This window comes from Pelophylax lessonae (genome assembly GCF_965119305.1).
Source record: "Pelophylax lessonae genome assembly, chromosome: 1".
Taxonomy (NCBI): domain Eukaryota; kingdom Metazoa; phylum Chordata; class Amphibia; order Anura; family Ranidae; genus Pelophylax; species Pelophylax lessonae.
Window position 1 is genome coordinate 848,085,938 of NC_138768.1, and position 20,201 is coordinate 848,106,138.

Consider the following 20,201-nt stretch of genomic DNA (forward strand, 5'->3'; position numbering starts at 1 on the left):
GCATTTGCCCTTTATACAGTATTTTTGGCTCTGTCCCCTGATTGAATTGGTGCTTTCTCTGCGTTGCCACATCCTGTTTGCTCTGTATGGCACGGCTGCACTTCCTCATATAATGCTGCTTCCTGTTTAACCCGGAAGTGATGCTGTGCCTCTGGTTTATCTGAACATGAGGCTTGGAATGTGGTTACTTTCGCATATGATGCACTTCCTGTTTACCCCGGAAGTGATGTTACACTCCATAGCCACATTGAAAACGAGGCTTGGAACACATGCTGACTCCATTTTGGGCTCGGTTTGTCTGCATAATAGACATCCATAGTCACATTGAAAATGAGGCTTGGAGTGCAAGCCGATGCCATTTTGGGCTTGGTGTGTCTGCACAGTAGGCATCTTCTCATTGGGTGACTTATTACTACTTAGATAATAAATAAGTGGCTTTTGTGGGTGTTTGGCTGGCACTATCTTTTGAAAAAGGCATTTATGCTGAAACGCGTCAATGCCACGCTGCTGACAGCCTACCTTTGCATCTGTATACACTCTTTACCACGCGATGTTTGTAAGTGCAATTTGGTGTATTTTTATTTAATACAATTTTTTAGCAGTGTTACACTATGTTATGCTCCCTTGTTTTTTAGTTTCTTTCTGGCCATTTGACGGAGTGAGAGCCTCTCTGGTGTGACGGTTCATATCTGCTATTACCTCTTCACCTCAACATCAGTGACCTCAGTCATCCCTTCGGATTATCCATCCATTGTACAACAAGCTGATTTGACTCGTATGCTATATGGCATTTTGAGTCATATTGTTCTGGTGAGCACATTATATCTCTATATCTTGTTGGTGTTGGGATCCAGTGAGCACTTCAATTATCACCGTTGTGGACTGTTTTTTTCTCTTCACATATGGGACTGTTGATTTGATGTTCACTTTTATTCATTTTTGCAATTTATTTGTATTTACCTTTCTTGGTTTATATATATATACAGGTTTATGTTGCTAGTATTTATTAGCGCTGCACTTTTTTCCACATTTTGCTATTCACTTTTCTTGTCAGTTGTTTGGTGTAGCAGCTTTTTTATGGTTAGCGTAATATTTTTGCTTTTAACTTTGAGCCCCTGATTAAGAAAATTACTCAAGAAACCAACTTTCTGGCTAAGGTAGAACTTTCCTGGTGGGGCCGCTTAGCCTCTTTTAAGAAGATATGTCTCCCCCAAATTCTGTATCTTTTTCACACCCTCCCAATACCCCTGAAAAAGGTCTATCTTACTGTAATGGATCAACCGGCACCCCGGCCGGGTACCTCTTTTGATGGATGCTCCTAGGGCTTCCCAAGGGCTCCAAGCACGCCACAAGACACCATAACCACTTCAGACCCCACACACCACCACAGCTTGGTTAGGGTCTTGCTGTCTTTTACCCACCCTGGACCTACGACAAGGCTCCAGGTTCCCGTGGGTGAACCTCTCTTTCCCAAGAGAGGGCAGCAGGAACAAGCGCTACACAAGCTCTTACAAGAGCTTAGTGATTATCCAAGGGAGCATGGAAGACCAAAGCAATCCCTTGTAGCATATTCCCCCGATAAGAGACATGACTCTAGATTGAGAGTGAACTAGAACCTTTATTGAACAAGAAACAGACTTTTATACAGTTTTCCCCGACAAGGTTACAGCCCAGGTGGACCTTGTGAAGAACTGGACATGACATTCACAATCCAATGAAAACAGAGTTTTACACTCCCATATAATGTACACAATCCCTCCCCTCTGCCTGATTACAGAAGCATATGCAGATGAAAGTGTATACAGAAACTAAACAAATTATCTGGCCATCTGGACAGAACAATGTGAGGTCATTAACATTTATCAATGAGACAGATAAACTTTAAAACAATACACATTTCCTCCCAATACACAAACAATAGGGAAGTCTGCGAATGACAGTCTGTGTGTCTCTCTCACAGACAAGCATGGAATACACTGTGTAAGGTGGTATTAAATGTTCATATTTCTATATGAAGATATTGCTAAGAAATATTGAAGCAATCCAAACCATTAATTATCTGTCTTTCATTCATAGTGACGGTTAATATCGTCACACTTACAACCTTACAAAACTCCCTCAAACTATTTCTTTGGAACTCTAAACGTTCTAGATGCTCACATAAAGTACTTGTGAAACACAGAACACAGACTAGCGGGGGGTATGGGTTTCATTGATATCACTAATTATTACTATGCTTCCATATTGACCCAACTCAGACAATGGTTTGCACCCTCATCCGAGGTCTTATGGACACAGATAGAAGCCTCCCTAAGCTCTACTGCCGACCTTCGCCTCTTTCTTCTCACGGATCTTTGGAAACCACACTCTCTTCACACACTTTCGCCCACCCTCCAAGCAGCACTTCTAGCATGGTGCAGATTGCATACTACTCCCTCCCCTCGGTGGCCCTGAGGGGCATCTCCGTTCCCTTAGCCGCTTGCCGACTGCTCACAGTATATTTACTGCGGCAGTCAGCCCCTCACAGGCAGAGCGACGTAGGTCTACGTCGCTAGCCTGTGAGGCTCTGGGGAGCGAGCGTGCGCCGCCGGAGGCGTGCTCCCGCGCGGTCATGGACCCCCCCGCGCGTGTGATCGGCGGACCCAATGTGATCATACAGTTCTACTATGTAAAACCATTGATCACTGTTCCTACACCAGTAACCACAGCCAATCACAGTTAGAATCACGCCCCTAGGGACACACACCACCCCTCCCTCTCAAAAAAAAGTTAACCCCTTCACTACCAGTGTAATTTTACAGAAACAGTGCATATGTATAGCACTGATTACTGTAGAAATGTCACTGGTAACCCCAAAAGTGTCAAAAATATCAGTCAAGGGTCCGATCTGTCCGCTGCAATGTCGCAGTACCGCAAAAAAAATCGCAGATCGCCGCCATTACGCGAAGGGAGTGATGTGGTGAGTCCTGCGCTGTCTACAAAGAGCGATTAAAAGGGGTACAGGAGAACCCAGATGCTGCTAGTACCGGAACTGATAACCAAACAGTGTCAGATATATAGCAGGTGGGGGATACTGCGCAGTATCCCCCACCTGCCGCCATTACGCGTTAAAATAAAAAACAACAAAAATGACAAAAATCTTTCCCCTTGTTCGTAAACGCGATAACTTTTGCGCAAACCAATCAAAATACGCTTTTTGTGATATTTTTTTTTACCAAACATATGTAGCATAAAACAAATTGGCCAAAAATGTTAAAAAATTTTGATTTTTACATTTTTTTTGGGGAATTTCATATAAAAAATGTGAAAAATATTGTTATTTTTGCAAAATTGTCGCTCTTCTTTTGTTTATAGCGCATGATCAAAAAATCGCACAGGTGATCAAATACCACCAAAAGAAAGCTCTGTTTGTGGGAAAAAAAGGACGTCAAATTCGTTTAGGTACAGCGTTGCACGACCGCGCAATTGTCCGCTAAAGTCACGTAATGCCAAATCGCAAAATAGGCCCTGGTCAGGAAGGGGGTAAAATCTTCCCGGGCTTAAGTGGTTAAAAGTCCTGGACTACTTACTGCCTGACCTCCCCCTGGACCGGTGGAAACAAGCGCAAGCTCATCTACTCTCAGATCTCTTGATAGATGGCCACATCGAGTCATTTGAAAACTTGGTTCAGGAATTTGGCCTTTCCTATTTTGATCACTATTCTTACATGTGCATCTCCCATCTCTTGAGATCCGTTAGGGTAGACGAAGCCTCTCTCCCGCTAGAGATCTGGAGGTTCTACCATATCGCCCTCCACCCTCTAATGGCATCTCCCTTTTTTTACAATTTCTTCCAAGATAAAATAAACTTCAATAAATCCCCTCCCTACACTAAATGGGAAACAGACATGGGTCTCTCATTCACCCCTTCCCAGTGGCAGATGGCCTTTCGGTCCATATACAAAGCATCCCGCTGTATTAACCACTGGAAGTTGTTCCAGAAGATAGCCCTCAGGTGGTACCTTACCCCCCTCTGCATATTCAAATTTCTGCCCACCTCATCCACTCTCTGTTGGAAGGGGTGTGGAGAAGTCATACATCTATTACACATGTTTTGGACATGCAAAAGTTTACTAAGCTTTTGGAGAAGTGTATTGCATCTGATATCAGATATATTGGGTATGCTCACCCCTCCAGATTCAGTACTTGCTATCTTGAACCTAGGTATCGACAAGTTCCCTTTTATATGTCGAACAATTGTTATCCTCATTCTCCTGGTGGCTAGACTGGTGCTAGCTCGTAAATTGAAGGTACCTCTAGCTCCGAACCTTGGGGATGTTGTGGAGTTAGTCCACACACGTTTTAAGTTTGAATGTATGATAGCAACTCGGCAAGACCCGAGAAAATGCTTTGATTCCCAGTGGCAACTCCGGACTAGCAGATTTGCACTTAAATTAACACTTTGTGTATCAGTTCTGAAATGTTTTATACCAATCCTTGCTTGGCATAGGTATCTCTTGAGCCTGGTTGGCTCACCCCCCTGAATCTCCTTCCCTTTTGTTATCTCAACCTGTATGTTAATCTTGGTTCCTCAGGTTTCAGTTTCTTTTTTATTCTTGTTTGACCAGACATATACTGTTTTGTATCTACATATACGATAGCTTAACAGAGTATGTACATCTGTATTTTGCAATATGCTGTTTACTATGCAATGATTGTATACTTTCATTTGTATTGTACTCTTTGAAATTACATTTAAAAAAAGGTCAAGGTCAGGTTCAAAGGTCAGTATTTTTTTGGATAGAATTTTTTCCTTTTAATAACAGTATATATAAACCAAAAAGAGAGCAGCACTCATGGGTAGAGTTGAGCGGACACCTGGATGTCCGTGTTCGGCGGGTTCGGCCGAACTTTAAAAAAAAGTCCGGGTCCGTGTCCCGGACTTTTGCCGAACTTTTCCCGGACACCGAACCCCATTGAAGTCAATGGGGACCCGAACTTTCAGGCACTAAAATGGCTCTAAAACACCAATGGAAAGGGCTAGAGTGCTGCAAATGGCAGCAAAACGTAGTTAAGAGCATGGCAAGTGTTCTGCAAACAAATGTGGATAGGGAAATAACTTAAAACAACAAAAAAAAAAAAACTGAAAAATAAAACAATGTTCTTCATCTCTGAAGGACCAGGCCCATATGGAGTAGGAGGGAGGTTGAGGTGGTGGTGGATGTGGCGGTGTCATAGGCGTGCACACAGGGTGTGCCGGATGTGCCTGGGCACACCCTAATCACCTAGGGCACATAGCATTATCGCTCTGTTTGCCAGTGAAGAGATGGGAAGGATCTCCCTCAGACCTGCTCTGCTCTATTTCACTTTGCCAGCAGGGAGAGTAATGTATCGGGCCATGTACATGTAGGCAAACACATGCATGTGTATTTAAACTTTGGGGTGCACACCCTAATGCAATAGGCTGCGCACACCTATGGGCGGTGTAGGTGGAAACGGCGGTGGAGGAGGACCAGGGCCGGATTAAGAGCATCATGGGCTTGGTGCTGAGGATTTTGAAGGGCCTTAAGGGCCGTGCCTTGGCATGCACCCAGAGGAGGAAGGGTGCAGCCATGCATGCCTAATTCCACATGGGATGTTGTCTCTGAAGCCCATAAACACATCCATGCATCGGCAACTGTCCCTCCTTGTCCGGCCTTCGTGCTGTTTGGGGAGGTTCTGAGGGAGCTGCCTGGGGAAGCGAGCATAGAAGCCAGACTTCTGTGTTTACAAGTGACAGAAGAGCGGTAACAGCGAATATGGCCAACCTGGGGCCTATATAAAGGTAGGGGCCTGGAGCTGCAGCTCCAATAGCCCCTACGTTAATCTGGCCCTGAGGAGGACGAGGTAGCCAACACTGCTTCTTTTCACAAATTTTAAATGAGGGTACACCCCAAAAGAGTGAGAAAGAGCAAAAATGGAACAATGGCTGGGTAAGGTCGGTATCCATCGCTATTCTGCACAAGGTACGGAAAAGTCCCGTGGGATCCATGCCTGGTTCATTTTAATGAACGTGAGCTTGTCCACATTGTCTCTGGACAGGCGGCTGCCCTTGTCTGTGATAACGCCCCCAGCCGTGCTAAATACCCGTTCAGATAATACACTGGCTGCAGGGCACGCCAGCACCTCCAAGGCGTAAAGGGCAAGCTCAGGCCATATGCCCAACTTGGAGACCCAGAAGTTGAAGGGGGCAGACCCCTCATTCAGTACGTCTAGGCGTGTGCACACATACTGCTCCACCATGTTGGTGAAATGCTGCCTCCTGCTAAGACGTTCCATATGAGCTGCTGGTGCTGCTGTTTGTTGTGGCGTGCTGACAAAGCTTTTCCACATTTCGGCCATGCTAACCCTGCCTTCTGAGGTGCTGGCGGTGCCCTGGTTGCGTTGGCGACCTCTTCCTCCTCCTCCTCCTCTGCCTTGTGCTTCCACTGTGGCCCCGCTGTCAGGTGGGAATGCCAGCAGCATGGCGTCTACCAGCGTGCGCTTGTACTCGCGCATCTTGCTAACGCGCTCCAGTGAGTGAATTAAGGACGGTACGTTGTCCTTGTAACGGGGATCCAGCAGCGTGGCCACCCAGTAATCAGCACAAGTTAGAATGTGGGCAACTCGGCGGACGTTGTGGAGACACTGCAGCATGTAATCGCTCATGTGTGCCAGGCTGCCCAGAGGCAACGAAAGGCTGTCCTCTGTGGGAGGTGTATCGTCCGTGTCCTCTGTATCCCCCCAGCCACGCACCAGTGATGGCCATGAGCTGGCCTGGGTGCCACCCTGCTGTGAACATGCTTCCATCTCCTCCTCCAGCTCCTCCTCCTCATCCTCCAGAACTGTGCCCCTGCTGGACAATTGTGTCCCTGGCGTTTGTGTGTGCAGGAACCCACCCTCGGAGCCCCTTGCGAATGACTGCCCTGAAAGCCTTGGAAATGTTACCTCTTCCTCCTCCTCCTCCTCCTCCTCATCCTGTGCCACATCCTCTTCCATCATCGCCCGAATTGTTTTTTCAAGGAGGCATAGAAGTGGGATAGTTGAGCTGAGAATGGCGTCATCGGCACTGGCCATGTTGGTGGAGTACTCAAAACAGCACAACAAGGCACACAGGTCTCGCATGGAGGCCCAGTTATTGGTGGTGAAGTGGTGCTGTTCCGCAGAGCGACTTACGCGTGCGTGCTGCAGCTGAAACTCCACTATGGCCTGCTGCTGCTCGCACAGTCTTTCCAGCATGTGCAAGGTGGAGTTCCACCTTGTGGGCACGTCACATATGAGGCGGTGAGCGGGAAGGCCGAAGTTACGCTGCAGCGCTGACAGGCAAGCAGCAGCAGGGTTAGAACGCCGAAAGTGCGCACAGACGGCCCGCACTTTCTGCAGCAGCTCTGACATATCGGGGTAGTTTTTAAGGAACCTCTGCACCACCAAATTCAGCACATGCGCCAGGCAAGGGATGTGCGTCAAACCGGCTAGGCCCAGAGCTGCTGTGAGATTTCGCCCATTATCGCACACCACCAGGCTGGGCTTGAGGCTCGCTGGCAGCAACCACTCATTTGTCTGCTGTTCCATGCTCCTCCACAACTCCTGTGCGGTGTGTTGTTTGTCCCTCAAACAGGCAAGTTTTAAAACTACCTGCTGTCGTTTACCCCTGGCCATGCTGAAGTTGGTGGTGAAGTTGTTACGCTGTCCGGATGAGGAGGCGGTAGAGGATGAGGAAGTGGAGTAGGAGGAGTTAGGAACAGGAGGCAAACTGAAGTGCCCTGCAATCCTCGGTGGTGGAAGGACATGCGCCAAATTGCTATCCGCCTCAGGCCCATCCGCCACTGCATTTACCCAGTGTGCCGTTAGGGAGATATAACGCCCCTGACCGTGCTTACTGGTCCACGTATCTTTAGTTAGGTGGACCTTGCCAGAGATGGCGTTGCGCAGTGCACACCTGATTTTTTTCCCCCACTTGGTTGTGCAGGGAAGGGATGGCTTGCCTGGAAAAGTAGTGGCGGCTGGGCACGACGTACTGTGGGACAGCCACCGACATAAGGTTTTTAAAACTGTGCGTCTCCACCAGACGGAATGACAGCATTTCAAAGGCCAAGAATTTTGAAATGCTGGCATTCAGGGCCAGGGATCGTGGGTTGGTAGGGGGGTACTTCCTCTTCCTCTCAAGTGTTTGGGAGATGGAAAGCTGAACGCTTCCATGGGACATTGTGGAGATGGTTGGTGACCCAGGTGGTGGTGTTGCTGACAGATCCTCTGTTTGTGGGGTGGCAGGTGCCGGTATCACTACAGATGTGGCTGGAGCGGCCGAGACTGCAGCAGAAGAGGATGCAGGATGAGCCAGAGACGTTTCTTGGTTTTGAAGGTGTCTACTCCACTGCAGCTCGTGCTTTGCACTTAGATGCCTGATCATGCAGGTTGTGCTCAGGTTGAGAAGGTTTATGCCTCACTTCAGGCTCTGATTGCACAGGGTGCAAACCACTCGTGTCCTGTCATCAGCACATTTTCTAAAGAACTTCCACGCTAGAGAACTCCTTTGAGCTGACTTTGGTGCGCTCGTTCCCTTGCTGCGTTGGGCAGTAGCGGGCGTAGTGTTTAGGGCACGGCCGCTCTGCTTCTGCACCCTGCTCCCTCTTCTGCTGTGCTGGTGGCTCTGTGCGACCACCGCCTCTTCCTCCAAACTACTCAGGTCACCTGCATGACGTTCATTCCATGTGGGGTCGAGGACCTCATCGTCCTCCACATCATCTTCCACCCAGTCTTCACCCCTGCCCTCCTTGTCGGTCTCCACAATGCTGAACGCCACAGCAGTTGGCACCTGCGTTTCGTCATCATCGGAGACGTGCTGCGATGGTCCTTGCATGTACTCATCTTGAGAAATAAGTGGTTGGGCATCGCTGCACTCAATCTCTTCAACTTCTGGGGCAGGGCTAGGTGGATGGCCCTGGGAAACCCTGCTGACAGAGTCCTCAAAAAGAACAAGAGACTGCTGTATGGATTGGGGCTCAGACTACTTGCCTGATTTCCAAGGGGGTGAGGTGAAAGACGGTTGGACATTGGCTGCAGGTGCCAACTCTGACCTTTCTGCACTAGACTGGGTGGGAGACAATGTGAAGGAACTGGAGGCACTGTCAGCAACCCAATCTACTATCGCCTGTACTTCAGGCCTCATCACGTCTAGAGGCGCATTATGCCCTACCAAATACTGATGCAGGTTCTGTCGCCTACTCACACTTGTGGAAGGTGTTTCACTTGTGCGTGTAGCTGGCACAGATCGACCACGTCCTCTCCTTGCAACAGGAGCTCTACCAGCAGCACCACGACCCAGGCCACAACCCCTATTTGACGGTCTCCTCATATTTCTGTAATTTATGATCTTGCCCTAGAAAGGTGTTTATTGAATAGCGGAACAAAACAACAACAGTATCGCACGGGTGTATCTGACAGTCAAATATGCAAACTATACCGCAATTTAATGTTTTTTACCCCAAAAGGGTGTATATTGAATAGCGGAATAGGACAAATGTTATAATACAGTGTATCTCACACGTACAAACACAGACTAGGCCCCGATTACAATTTTTTGTACCCTAAAGGCAGGATGAGGAGTAGGAGGAGTTTGGAACAGGAGGCAAACTGAAGCGCCCTGCAATCCTCGGCGGTGGAAGGAGATGCGCCAAACAAATTTAAAAGGTGTATCTCACACGTACCGATACAGACTATGCCGTAATTTAATTTTCTTACACTCAGATAAGGGTGTATATTGAATAGCGGAATAGGAAAAATGTTATAATACGGTGTATCTCACACGTACAAACACAGACTAGGCCCCGATTACAATTTTTTTGTACCCTAAAGGCAGGATGAGGAAGAGGAGTAGGAGGAGTTTGGAACAGGAGGCAAACTGAAGCGCCCTGCAATCCTCGGCGGTGGAAGGAGATGCGCCAAACAAATTTAAAAGGTGTATCTCACACGTACCGATACAGACTATGCCGTAATTTAATTTTCTTACACTCGGAAAGGGTGTATATTGAATAGCGGAATAGGAAAAATGTTATAATACGGTGTATTTCACACGTACAAACACAGACTAGGCCCCGATTACAATTTTTTTGTACCCTAAAGGCAGGATGAGGAAGAGGAGTAGGAGGAGTTGGGAACAGGAGCCAAACTGAAGCGCCCTGCAATCCTCGGCGGTAGAAGGAGATGCGCCAAAAAAATTTAAAAAGGTGTATCTCACATGTACCGGTACAGACTATCCCGCAATTTAATTTTTTACATTCAAACAGGGTGTATATTGAATAGCAGAATAGGACAAATTTTACAAAACGGTGTATCTCACACGTACTAACACAATCTAGGCCCCGATTACAATTTTTTGTACCCTAAAGGCAGGATGAGGAGTAGGAGGAGTTGGGAACAGGCAGCACCCTCAAATCTTCAGAAGTATGAGATGAACCCAAAAAACTTGGAAAGGTGGATCTCACACGTACCAACACAAACTATCCCGCAATTTAATTGATCCCCAAAGGTTTTTATTGAATAGCGGAATAGGAAATATGATCAAAAAAAGTGTATGTATCTCACACGTACAAAACCACACTAGGCCCCAATTACTATTGTTTGTACCCCTAAAAGGCTGAATGAGGAGTAGGAGGAGTATGGAACAGGCAGCACCCTCAAATCTTCAGAAGTATGAGATGAACCCCAAAAACTTGGAAAGGTGGATCTCACACGTACCAACACAAACTATCCCGCAATTTAATTGATCCCCAAAGGTTTTTATTGAATAGCGGAATAGGAAATATGATCAAAAAAAGTGTATGTATCTCACACGTACAGAAGCACACTAGGCCCCAATTACTATTGTTTGTACCCCTAAAAGGCTGGATGAAGAGTAGGAGGAGTTTGGAACAGGCAGCACCCTCAAATCTTCAGAAGTATGAGATGAACCCCAAAAACTTGGAAAGGTGGATCTCACACGTACCAACACAAACTATCCCGCAATTTAATTGATCCCTAAAGGTTTTTATTGAATAGCGGAATAGGAAATATGATCAAAAAAAGTGTATGTATCTCACACGTACAGAAGCACACTAGGCCCCAATTACTATTGTTTGTACCCCTAAAAGGCTGGATGAGGAGTAGGAGGAGTTTGGAACAGGCAGCACCCTCAAATCTTCAGAAGTATGAGATGAACCCCAAAAACTTGGAAATGTGGATCTCACACGTACCAACACAAACTATCCCGCAATTTAATTGATCCCCAAAGGTTTTTATTGAATAGCGGAATAGGAAATATGATCAAAAAAAGTGTATGTATCTCACACCAACAAAACCACACTAGGCCCCAATTACTATGGTTTGTACCCCTAAAAGGCTGAATGAGGAGTAGGAGGAGTATGGAACAGGCAGCACCCTCAAATCTTCAGAAGTATGAGATGAACCCCAAAAACTTGGAAAAGTGGATCTCACACGTACCAACACAAACTATCCCGCAATTTAATTGATCCCCAAAGGTTTTTATTGAATAGCGGAATAGGAAATATGATCAAAAAAAGTGTATGTATCTCACACGTACAAAACCACACTAGGCCCCAATTACTATTGTTTGTACCCCTAAAAGGCTGAATGAGGAGTAGGAGGAGTATGGAACAGGCAGCACCCTCAAATCTTCAGAAGTATGAGATGAACCCCAAAAACTTAGAAAGGTGGATCTCACACGTACCAACACAAACTATCCCGCAATTTAATTGATCCCCAAAAGTTTTTATTGAATAGCGGAATAGGAAATATGATCAAAAAAAGTGTACGTATCTCACACATACAAAACCACACTAGGCCCCAATTACTATTGTTTGTACCCCTAAAAGGCTGGATGAGGAGTAGGAGGAGTTTGGAACAGGCAGCACCCTCAAATCTTCAGAAGTATGAGATGAACCCCAAAAACATGGAAAGGTGGATCTCACACGTACCAACACAAACTATCCCGCAATTTAATTGATCCCCAAAGGTTTTTATTGAATAGCGGAATAGGAAATATGATCAAAAAAGTGTATGTATCTCACACGTACAAAACCACACTAGGCCCCAATTACTATTGTTTGTACCCCTAAAAGGCTGAATGAGGAGTAGGAGGAGTATGGAACAGGCAGCACCCTCAAATCTTCAGAAGTATGAGATGAACCCCAAAAACTTGGAAAGGTGGATCTCACACGTACCAACACAAACTATCCCGCAATTTAATTGATCCCCAAAGGTTTTTATTGAATAGCGGAATTGGAAATATGATCAAAAAAAGTGTATGTATCTCACACGTACAAAACCACACTAGGCCCCAATTACTATTGTTTGTACCCCTAAAAGGCTGAATGAGGAGTAGGAGGAGTATGGAACAGGCAGCACCCTCAAATCTTCAGAAGTATGAGATGAACCCCAAAAACTTGGAAAGGTGGATCTCACACGTACCAACACAAACTATCTCGCAATTTAATTGATCCCCAAAGGTTTTTATTGAATAGCGGAATTGGAAATATGATCAAAAAAAGTGTATGTATCTCACACGTACAAAACCACACTAGGCCCCAATTACTATTGTTTGTACCCCTAAAAGGCTGGATGAGGAGTAGGAGGAGTTTGGAACAGGCAGCACCCTCAAATCTTCAGAAGTATGAGATGAACCCCAAAAACTTGGAAAAGTGGATCTCACACGTACCAACACAAACTATCCCGCAATTTAATTGATCCCCAAAGGTTTTTATTGAATAGCTAAATAGGAAATATGATCAAAAAAAGTGTATGTATCTCACACGTACAGAAGCACACTAGGCCTCAATTACTATTGTTTGTACCCCAAAAAGGCTGGATGAGGAGTAGGAGGAGTTTGGAACAGGCAGCACCCTCAAATCTTCAGAAGTATGAGATGAACCCCAAAAACATGGAAATGTGGATCTCACACGTACCAACACAAACTATCCCGCAATTTAATTGATCCCCAAAGGTTTTTATTGAATAGCGGAATAGGAAATATGATCAAAAAAAGTGTATGTATCTCACACGTACAAAACCACACTAGGCCCCAATTACTATTGTTTGTACCCCTAAAAGGCTGGATGAGGAGTAGGAGGAGTATGGAACAGGCAGCACCCTCAAATCTTCAGAAGTATGAGATGAACCCCAAAAACTTAGAAAGGTGGATCTCACACGTACCAACACAAACTATCCCGCAATTTAATTGATCCCCAAAAGTTTTTATTGAATAGCGGAATAGGAAATATGATCAAAAAAAGTGTATGTATCTCACACGTACAAAACCACACTAGGCCCCAATTACTATTGTTTGTACCCCTAAAAGGCTGGATGAGGAGTAGGAGGAGTTTGGAACAGGCAGCACCCTCAAATCTTCAGAAGTATGAGATGAACCCCAAAAACTTGGAAAGGTGGATCTCACACGTACCAACACAAACTATCCCGCAATTTAATTGATCCCCAAAGGTTTTTTTTGAATAGCGGAATAGGAAATATGATCAAAAAAGTGTATGTATCTCACACGTACAAAACCACACTAGGCCCCAATTACTATTGTTTGTACCCCTAAAAGGCTGAATGAGGAGTAGGAGGAGTTTGGAACAGGCAGCACCCTCAAATCTTCAGAAGTATGAGATGAACCCCAAAAACTTGGAAAGGTGGATCTCACACGTACCAACACAAACTATCCCGCAATTTAATTGATCCCCAAAGGTTTTTATTGAATAGCTAAATAGGAAATATGATCAAAAAAAGTGTATGTATCTCACACGTACAGAAGCACACTAGGCCTCAATTACTATTGTTTGTACCCCTAAAAGGCTGGATGAGGAGTAGGAGGAGTTTGGAACAGGCAGCACCCTCAAATCTTCAGAAGTATGAGATGAACCCCAAAAACTTGGAAAGGTGGATCTCACACGTACCAACACAAACTATCCCGCAATTTAATTGATCCCCAAAGGTTTTTATTGAATAGCGGAATAGGAAATATGATCAAAAAAAGTGTATGTATCTCACACGTACAAAACCACACTAGGCCCCAATTACTATTGTTTGTACCCCTAAAAGGCTGAATGAGGAGTAGGAGGAGTATGGAACAGGCAGCACCCTCAAATCTTCAGAAGTATGAGATGAACCCCAAAAACTTGGAAAGGTGGATCTCACACGTACCAACACAAGCTATCCCGCAATTTAATTGATCCCCAAAGGTTTTTATTGAATAGCGGAATAGGAAATATGATCAAAAAAAGTGTATGTATCTCACACGTACAGAAGCACACTAGGCCCCAATTACTATTGTTTGTACCCCTAAAAGGCTGAATGAGGAGTAGGAGGAGTATGGAACAGGCAGCACCCTCAAATCTTCAGAAGTATGAGATGAACCCCAAAAACTTGGAAAGGTGGATCTCACACGTACCAACACAGACTATCCCGCAATTTAATTGATACCCAAAGGTTTTTCTTGAATAGCGGAATAGAAAATATGATCAAAAAAAGTGTATGTATCTCACACGTACAGAACCACACTAGGCCCCAATTACTATTGTTTGTACCCCTAGAGGCAGGATGAGGAGTAGGAGGAGTTTGGAACAGGCAGCACCCTCAAATCTTCAGAAGTATGAGATGAACCCCAAAAACTTGGAAAGGTGTATCTCACACGTACCAACACAGACTATCCCGCAATTTAATTGATACCCAAAGGTTTTTATTGAATAGCGGAATTGGAAATATGATCAAAAAAAGTGTATGTATCTCACACGTACAAAACCACACTAGGCCCCAATTACTATTGTTTGTACCCCTAAAAGGCTGAATGAGGAGTAGGAGGAGTTTGGAACAGGCAGCACTCTCAAATCTTCAGAAGTATGAGATGAACCCCAAAAACTTGGAAAGGTGGATCTCACACGTACCAACACAAACTATCCCGCAATTTAATTGATCCCCAAAGGTTTTTATTGAATAGCGGAATAGGAAATATGATCAAAAAAAGTGTATGTATCTCACACGTACAGAAGCACACTAGGCCCCAATTACTATTGTTTGTACCCCTAAAAGGCTGAATGAGGAGTAGGAGGAGTATGGAACAGGCAGCACCCTCAAATCTTCAGAAGTATGAGATGAACCCCAAAAACCCCAAATATCATTCAGCTCTGCTGCAGGCCACAATTTAATTGTTTTTTTTTTAACCCAAGGCTGTATATTGAATAGTGGAATAGAACAAAAAGTGTATGATTTTTGAAACCACTCAATAATAGCACATGTGAACTGAACACAGCAGTGTATGATCAGTCAGCACAGCACAGCTGAAGGAAAAACGCTGCACACAGTGCCTGATAGAAAAATACTTTTCTCCCTCCTCCTCAGTGGGCAAAAAAGATTGTGTTCACTGAACCCCAAAAAGATTGTGTTCACTGCACCCCAAAAAGATTGTGTTCACTGCACCCCAAAAAGATTGTGTTCACTGCACCCCAAAAATATTGTGTTCACTGCACCCCAAAAAGATTGTGTTCACTGCAACCCACACACAGCAAAATGGATGTGGACCACTGACACCTGCCTATCTCCTATCCCACCCCACACAGCAATATCGATTGTAGTTTGTAAAACACACTGACCCTAAAAATCAGCAGACTCTCTCCCTAAAAGGATTGATAAGATCGTAGATCGGGTGACTGCAAACCCCACCCCACACAGCAATATCGATTGTAGTTTGTAGAACACACTGACCCTAAAAATCAGCAGACTCTCTCCCTAAAAGGATTGATAAGATCGTAGATCGGTCACTGCAAACCCCACCCCACACAGCAATATCGATTGTAGTTTGTAGAACACACTGACCGTAAAAATCAGCAGACTCTCTCCCTAAAAGGATTGATAAGATCGTAGATCGGTCACTGCAAACCCCTTCCCCACAGCAAAACAGCAAAACCCCTTCCCCTCGTAGAAACTGACCCTAAAAATCAGCAGACTCTCTCCCTAAAATGCCTACAACTTGCCCTGCCTAACACACTCCGACCTGTCCCTCAATTCTATCCGGACACAAATGTTTTTTTTTCCTGTCTGTCCCTAATCCGCAGCCAGCACGTTGATGTGTGCTCTTTTCCTGAACTAAACAGCAGAATGACGCCGCAGCGGCGCTGCCTCAAACTTATAAAGACTTGGTCACATGCTTCAGGCGGCCAATCACAGCTACTAATACATTTGTAGGCATGGCTGGGATGGCTTAAGGCACACCAGTTAAACGCTTGTTGATTGGCTGTTGAAATCCCGCCATGAAAAGCGCGCCAAAGCATGCAAAACCCGAAAATAAAATGACCGAACACGGATTTTTACCCGAACATACAGTAAAGTTTTCGGGTCCGTGTTCGGGTAACAAAAATCCAATTATTCGGTACGAACACCAATAATACAGTCCGTGTTCGCTCAACCCTAGTCACAGAGTCAATACCACTGACAATGGGGGGGAAGTCAGACTCTTATGCAATTTGGGGAGATAGTAAATGACAGGAGTGCGAGGTCACTTATTAACCAGATATGCTCTTTCCTTTTTGTTGATTATATTTCGGTCAAATCCCCTATCAACAATCTCCACCAAAGCTCTTTTATATGAAGATTTTGGGTCCTTAGAAAGAGGAACATAAGTTTGATTGTCACCCAAAATGCGTTGCATTTCCTTGTTGTAATCACAACGATCAAGTACCACAATACCACCCCCCTTGTCTGCCGGCCTAATGACCAGATCCCTATTGTCACATAAAGAGTCTAAGCCCTTTTGTAGGTCGGCAGACAAGGAGGTTTTGTGTGGCCTGATCTTATCCAGATCTCTGAGTAACACATCCCTGAATACCCTCAGCGATGGAGCCAGAGATCCGGGCGGGTTAAATAAAGAAGCATTAGACAGCCCAAAGTGGTGAATCTCTGAGCTGACCATGCGATTCTCTTTGATGGGATTGCTTAATATATATCTCTTGACATTAAGTTTTCTCACAAACTTATGGATGTCCATATAGGTTTGGAACTTATCCAAGCCTTTAGGGGGAGCATATTTAAGACCTTTGTCTAAGATAAGTTTTTCGGATTCTGACAACGTTACTTTACTTAGGTTAAACACCCCTGCCCCTGCTAGGTTTTTACTTTTTTTAGATTTGATGCGCCTGCCTCCTCTGTTTCCTCTTGAGGTTCGGCGGGGCGCTTTGTTCCCTGTCTGGCCCTGGGAAAACCCCAACCTGGGTAACTTTGATTGTTAGGGTTTTGAGATATAATATTTTCAGATATTATCTCCCTGGACCGTTGGGAAACATTCTAATTTGAGGACAATTGAATGTTTAAGGGGTACCTATAGGTGTCCCACCTAAGAGGAAATTTTTCTTTTCTTTCTTTTGATTGCTTTGAGTTTTCACACTGGTGGAGTTTTACACACTTATATCGTTTTTAATCACTCACATTGGTGTTCAAGTCACTTTACCATTTGTGTTGGGTTTTACGCTATTGCGTTTTATATTTTTTATCCAATTACCGTTGAATCAACGCAAGATTATTGGTTCCAGTCTGCTATCAAGGGGACGAGATTCATCTTAGAGAACCTGCCTTTTGATTTACCATTTCTGGTAAGCGTATGTCCATAGGGAGCCTGTCTGAATTCTGTGATCCTAACACATATGGACTTCTATGGTTTTTATTTTCCATCATTCAAGCTAGCGCGACTTATTATATAGATTCTGTTTAGGGTGTGGTCACACTTGAAGTTGCTGCTGTTTTTCATTTCCATTAGCGCGGTTAATATTTGTATATTCCATATATATATATATATATATATATATATATATATATATATATGTATATAGAGAGAGAACAAAGCTTAGGCAATGAAGACAACAACAAAGAAAAAAAAAAAGAAAAAAAAAAACTGCATGACATATTATCATGTTATCTATGTCTTTCCATGCTAAAGCAGAGCTGGACTAGGGGAGCATGGTGAACATGTATTGTGTATGGGAAAAATCAGGAAGGCAAAGAAGGTGAGGAAGACGAGCTTGTGCCTCATGGAAACATTGTAATAAAACCATTATTGTGCGTTTACCTTCAAGACCCATGAGTGCCGCTCTTTCCTTTTATGGTTTATATGTGCACCCGGGCCCATTTTTTACCACTTATATATATAATATATATAATATCCAATGGATGGCTGCCACTGCACACAGATAAGTGATAAAAAATGGGCCCGGGTGCACAGCAGAGACTGCACGCATATAAGTATATATATTGCAAAAGCTGGATTAGGGACCCAAAAAAAGATAATTTACAGTGAAAGACAAGTACAAAGTGTCTCAACAAAAGGAAGCGTATAGAGTTACCATTTAACCATTTTAACTGGATTCAATTATGATTTTATCCAATAAATAAAGAGTTATATGTATAAAAGAATGATGTGATGTAATAAAAATTGCTAGAACACCTCAGTGTAAAAGAATTAGAAGATAGAACTTTATTATGAAACTTAAATGGTGCTATAAAAACCTAGTCCATAATAAATGTAAACTCTTCTTTTTTTTTTTTTTTTTATTTGCTTTTTATATCTTATTTGTTTGTTTAATGTAACTTTTAGTATTGCATATTTCTCTATCATCTGTGAAATGAAGAAAGCCAAGTAACGGTTTACATCATTTTATTGCATAAAAAAAACAACAATTAATCTTTGTGACAGCTACTTTTTGTAGAACAATTTCTACCTAATTAGCTCACATATCTTGGTTTGTTTTACCAATTTACCTTTTGAATTTAAATCTGGTCTCAACAGGATAATATAACATTTAGGAGTAAATATGCAACCCAAAATTCCTAAGTTAGAAGCTATTATAGCAAATATCTCTACAAGCACAGTGTTCGTCCCTGTAACACTCATATAGGCTGGGATAAAAGAGATCCAGACACTGCAGAACACCAGCATGCTGAAGGTGATGTATTTGGCCTCATTGTAACTGTCTGGTAAATTTTTGGCGAGGAAAGCCACAAAAAAACTCACAGCTGCTAGAAGTCCCATGTAACCCAGAAGTATGGAGAATGCCAGAGTAGATCCTTCATTACATTGGAGGATAATTCTATCAGGATATAGGTCAGTGTTACTTTCTGGAAATGGACAGGCAGTCAATAACCAAATGATGCTCATTAAAACCTGGATAAATGAACAAAGAAAAACCAAACAGTTTGGGATTTTTACTCCAATATATTTTCTCCAGAAACTTCCAGGCTTGGTGGCCTTAAAGGCCATGTATACCATAATAGTTTTGGCTAGAATGGAAGATACAGCCACTGAAAAGATGATTCCAAAGGATGTCTGCCGAAACATGCAGCTGATAGGTCCAGGCCGACCCAAAAACAAAAACACACAGAGGAAGCTCAACATGATGGAAACTAGGAGAACGAAGCTCAAGTTTTGATTATTAGCTCTGACCACTGGAGTCTCTCGAAATACAATAAAGACAGAAAAAATAGCGGATGTTTTAACAAACAGTAAAACAGAAATAACTGAGACTGTGAGAGGAGCTGGGTCATTCCCGTAAGATAGAAATTCAACAGGTTTTGGTACACACTGATTGTTATCATTTGGCCACTCATCTTCTGAACACTTCTGACAAGAACCTTTATCCAAAAAAAAAATATCTACAGTGTGAAAAACTATTACAATATCCTTATTTTAAACATTATGTTTACTAACAGTTAGAACATATGACTATCCCTCGCTCCAAAACTTTTGCTTCCACCATTTCCCTAGGATCAGATGCTAGCTAAAAAGAAGGGAGCTGTCCTTGATTTCAATGGACCACAGGAAATATTACATGACATCATGAGTATTCTCTCATCTAAGGACTTCCCACTGGCACATTTCAGCCACATGGGCTTCATTGTAGCCATACACCTTTCATCTGGGACTGTCAGTTTGGTTTAGTGAATGTGAATACTCATGATGTACCATATTTATCGGCATATAACACACACTTTTTCCTCCTAAAATGGAGGGAAAAGCAGCAGTGCGTGTTATACGCCGATACTTAACAAAAAAAGGCCAGGAAGCATCACCGAGAGCAGAAGGGGCGTGCTGGGCCGAGGAGAAGGAAGGACAAGCTGTCATAAGAGCAGAAGGAGGCGGGCCGGGCTGAGGAGAAGGAAGAACGAGCGAGCGCG

At 43.9% G+C, this 20,201-nt stretch overlaps 1 protein-coding gene across 1 annotated transcript; it reads right to left on the bottom strand.

Moving 5' to 3' along the window:
* Positions 1–16,536: 16,536 nt before the first annotated feature.
* LOC309549744 (vomeronasal type-2 receptor 26-like) lies at positions 16,537–19,922 on the bottom strand (the record flags this gene model as incomplete). Its single annotated transcript, XM_082250244.1, has 3 exons — positions 16,537–17,048; positions 18,789–19,658; positions 19,856–19,922. 3 exons carry the CDS (start codon positions 19,920–19,922, stop codon positions 16,537–16,539), a joined length of 1,449 nt encoding a protein of 482 aa, XP_082106370.1.
* Positions 19,923–20,201: the final 279 nt, after the last annotated feature.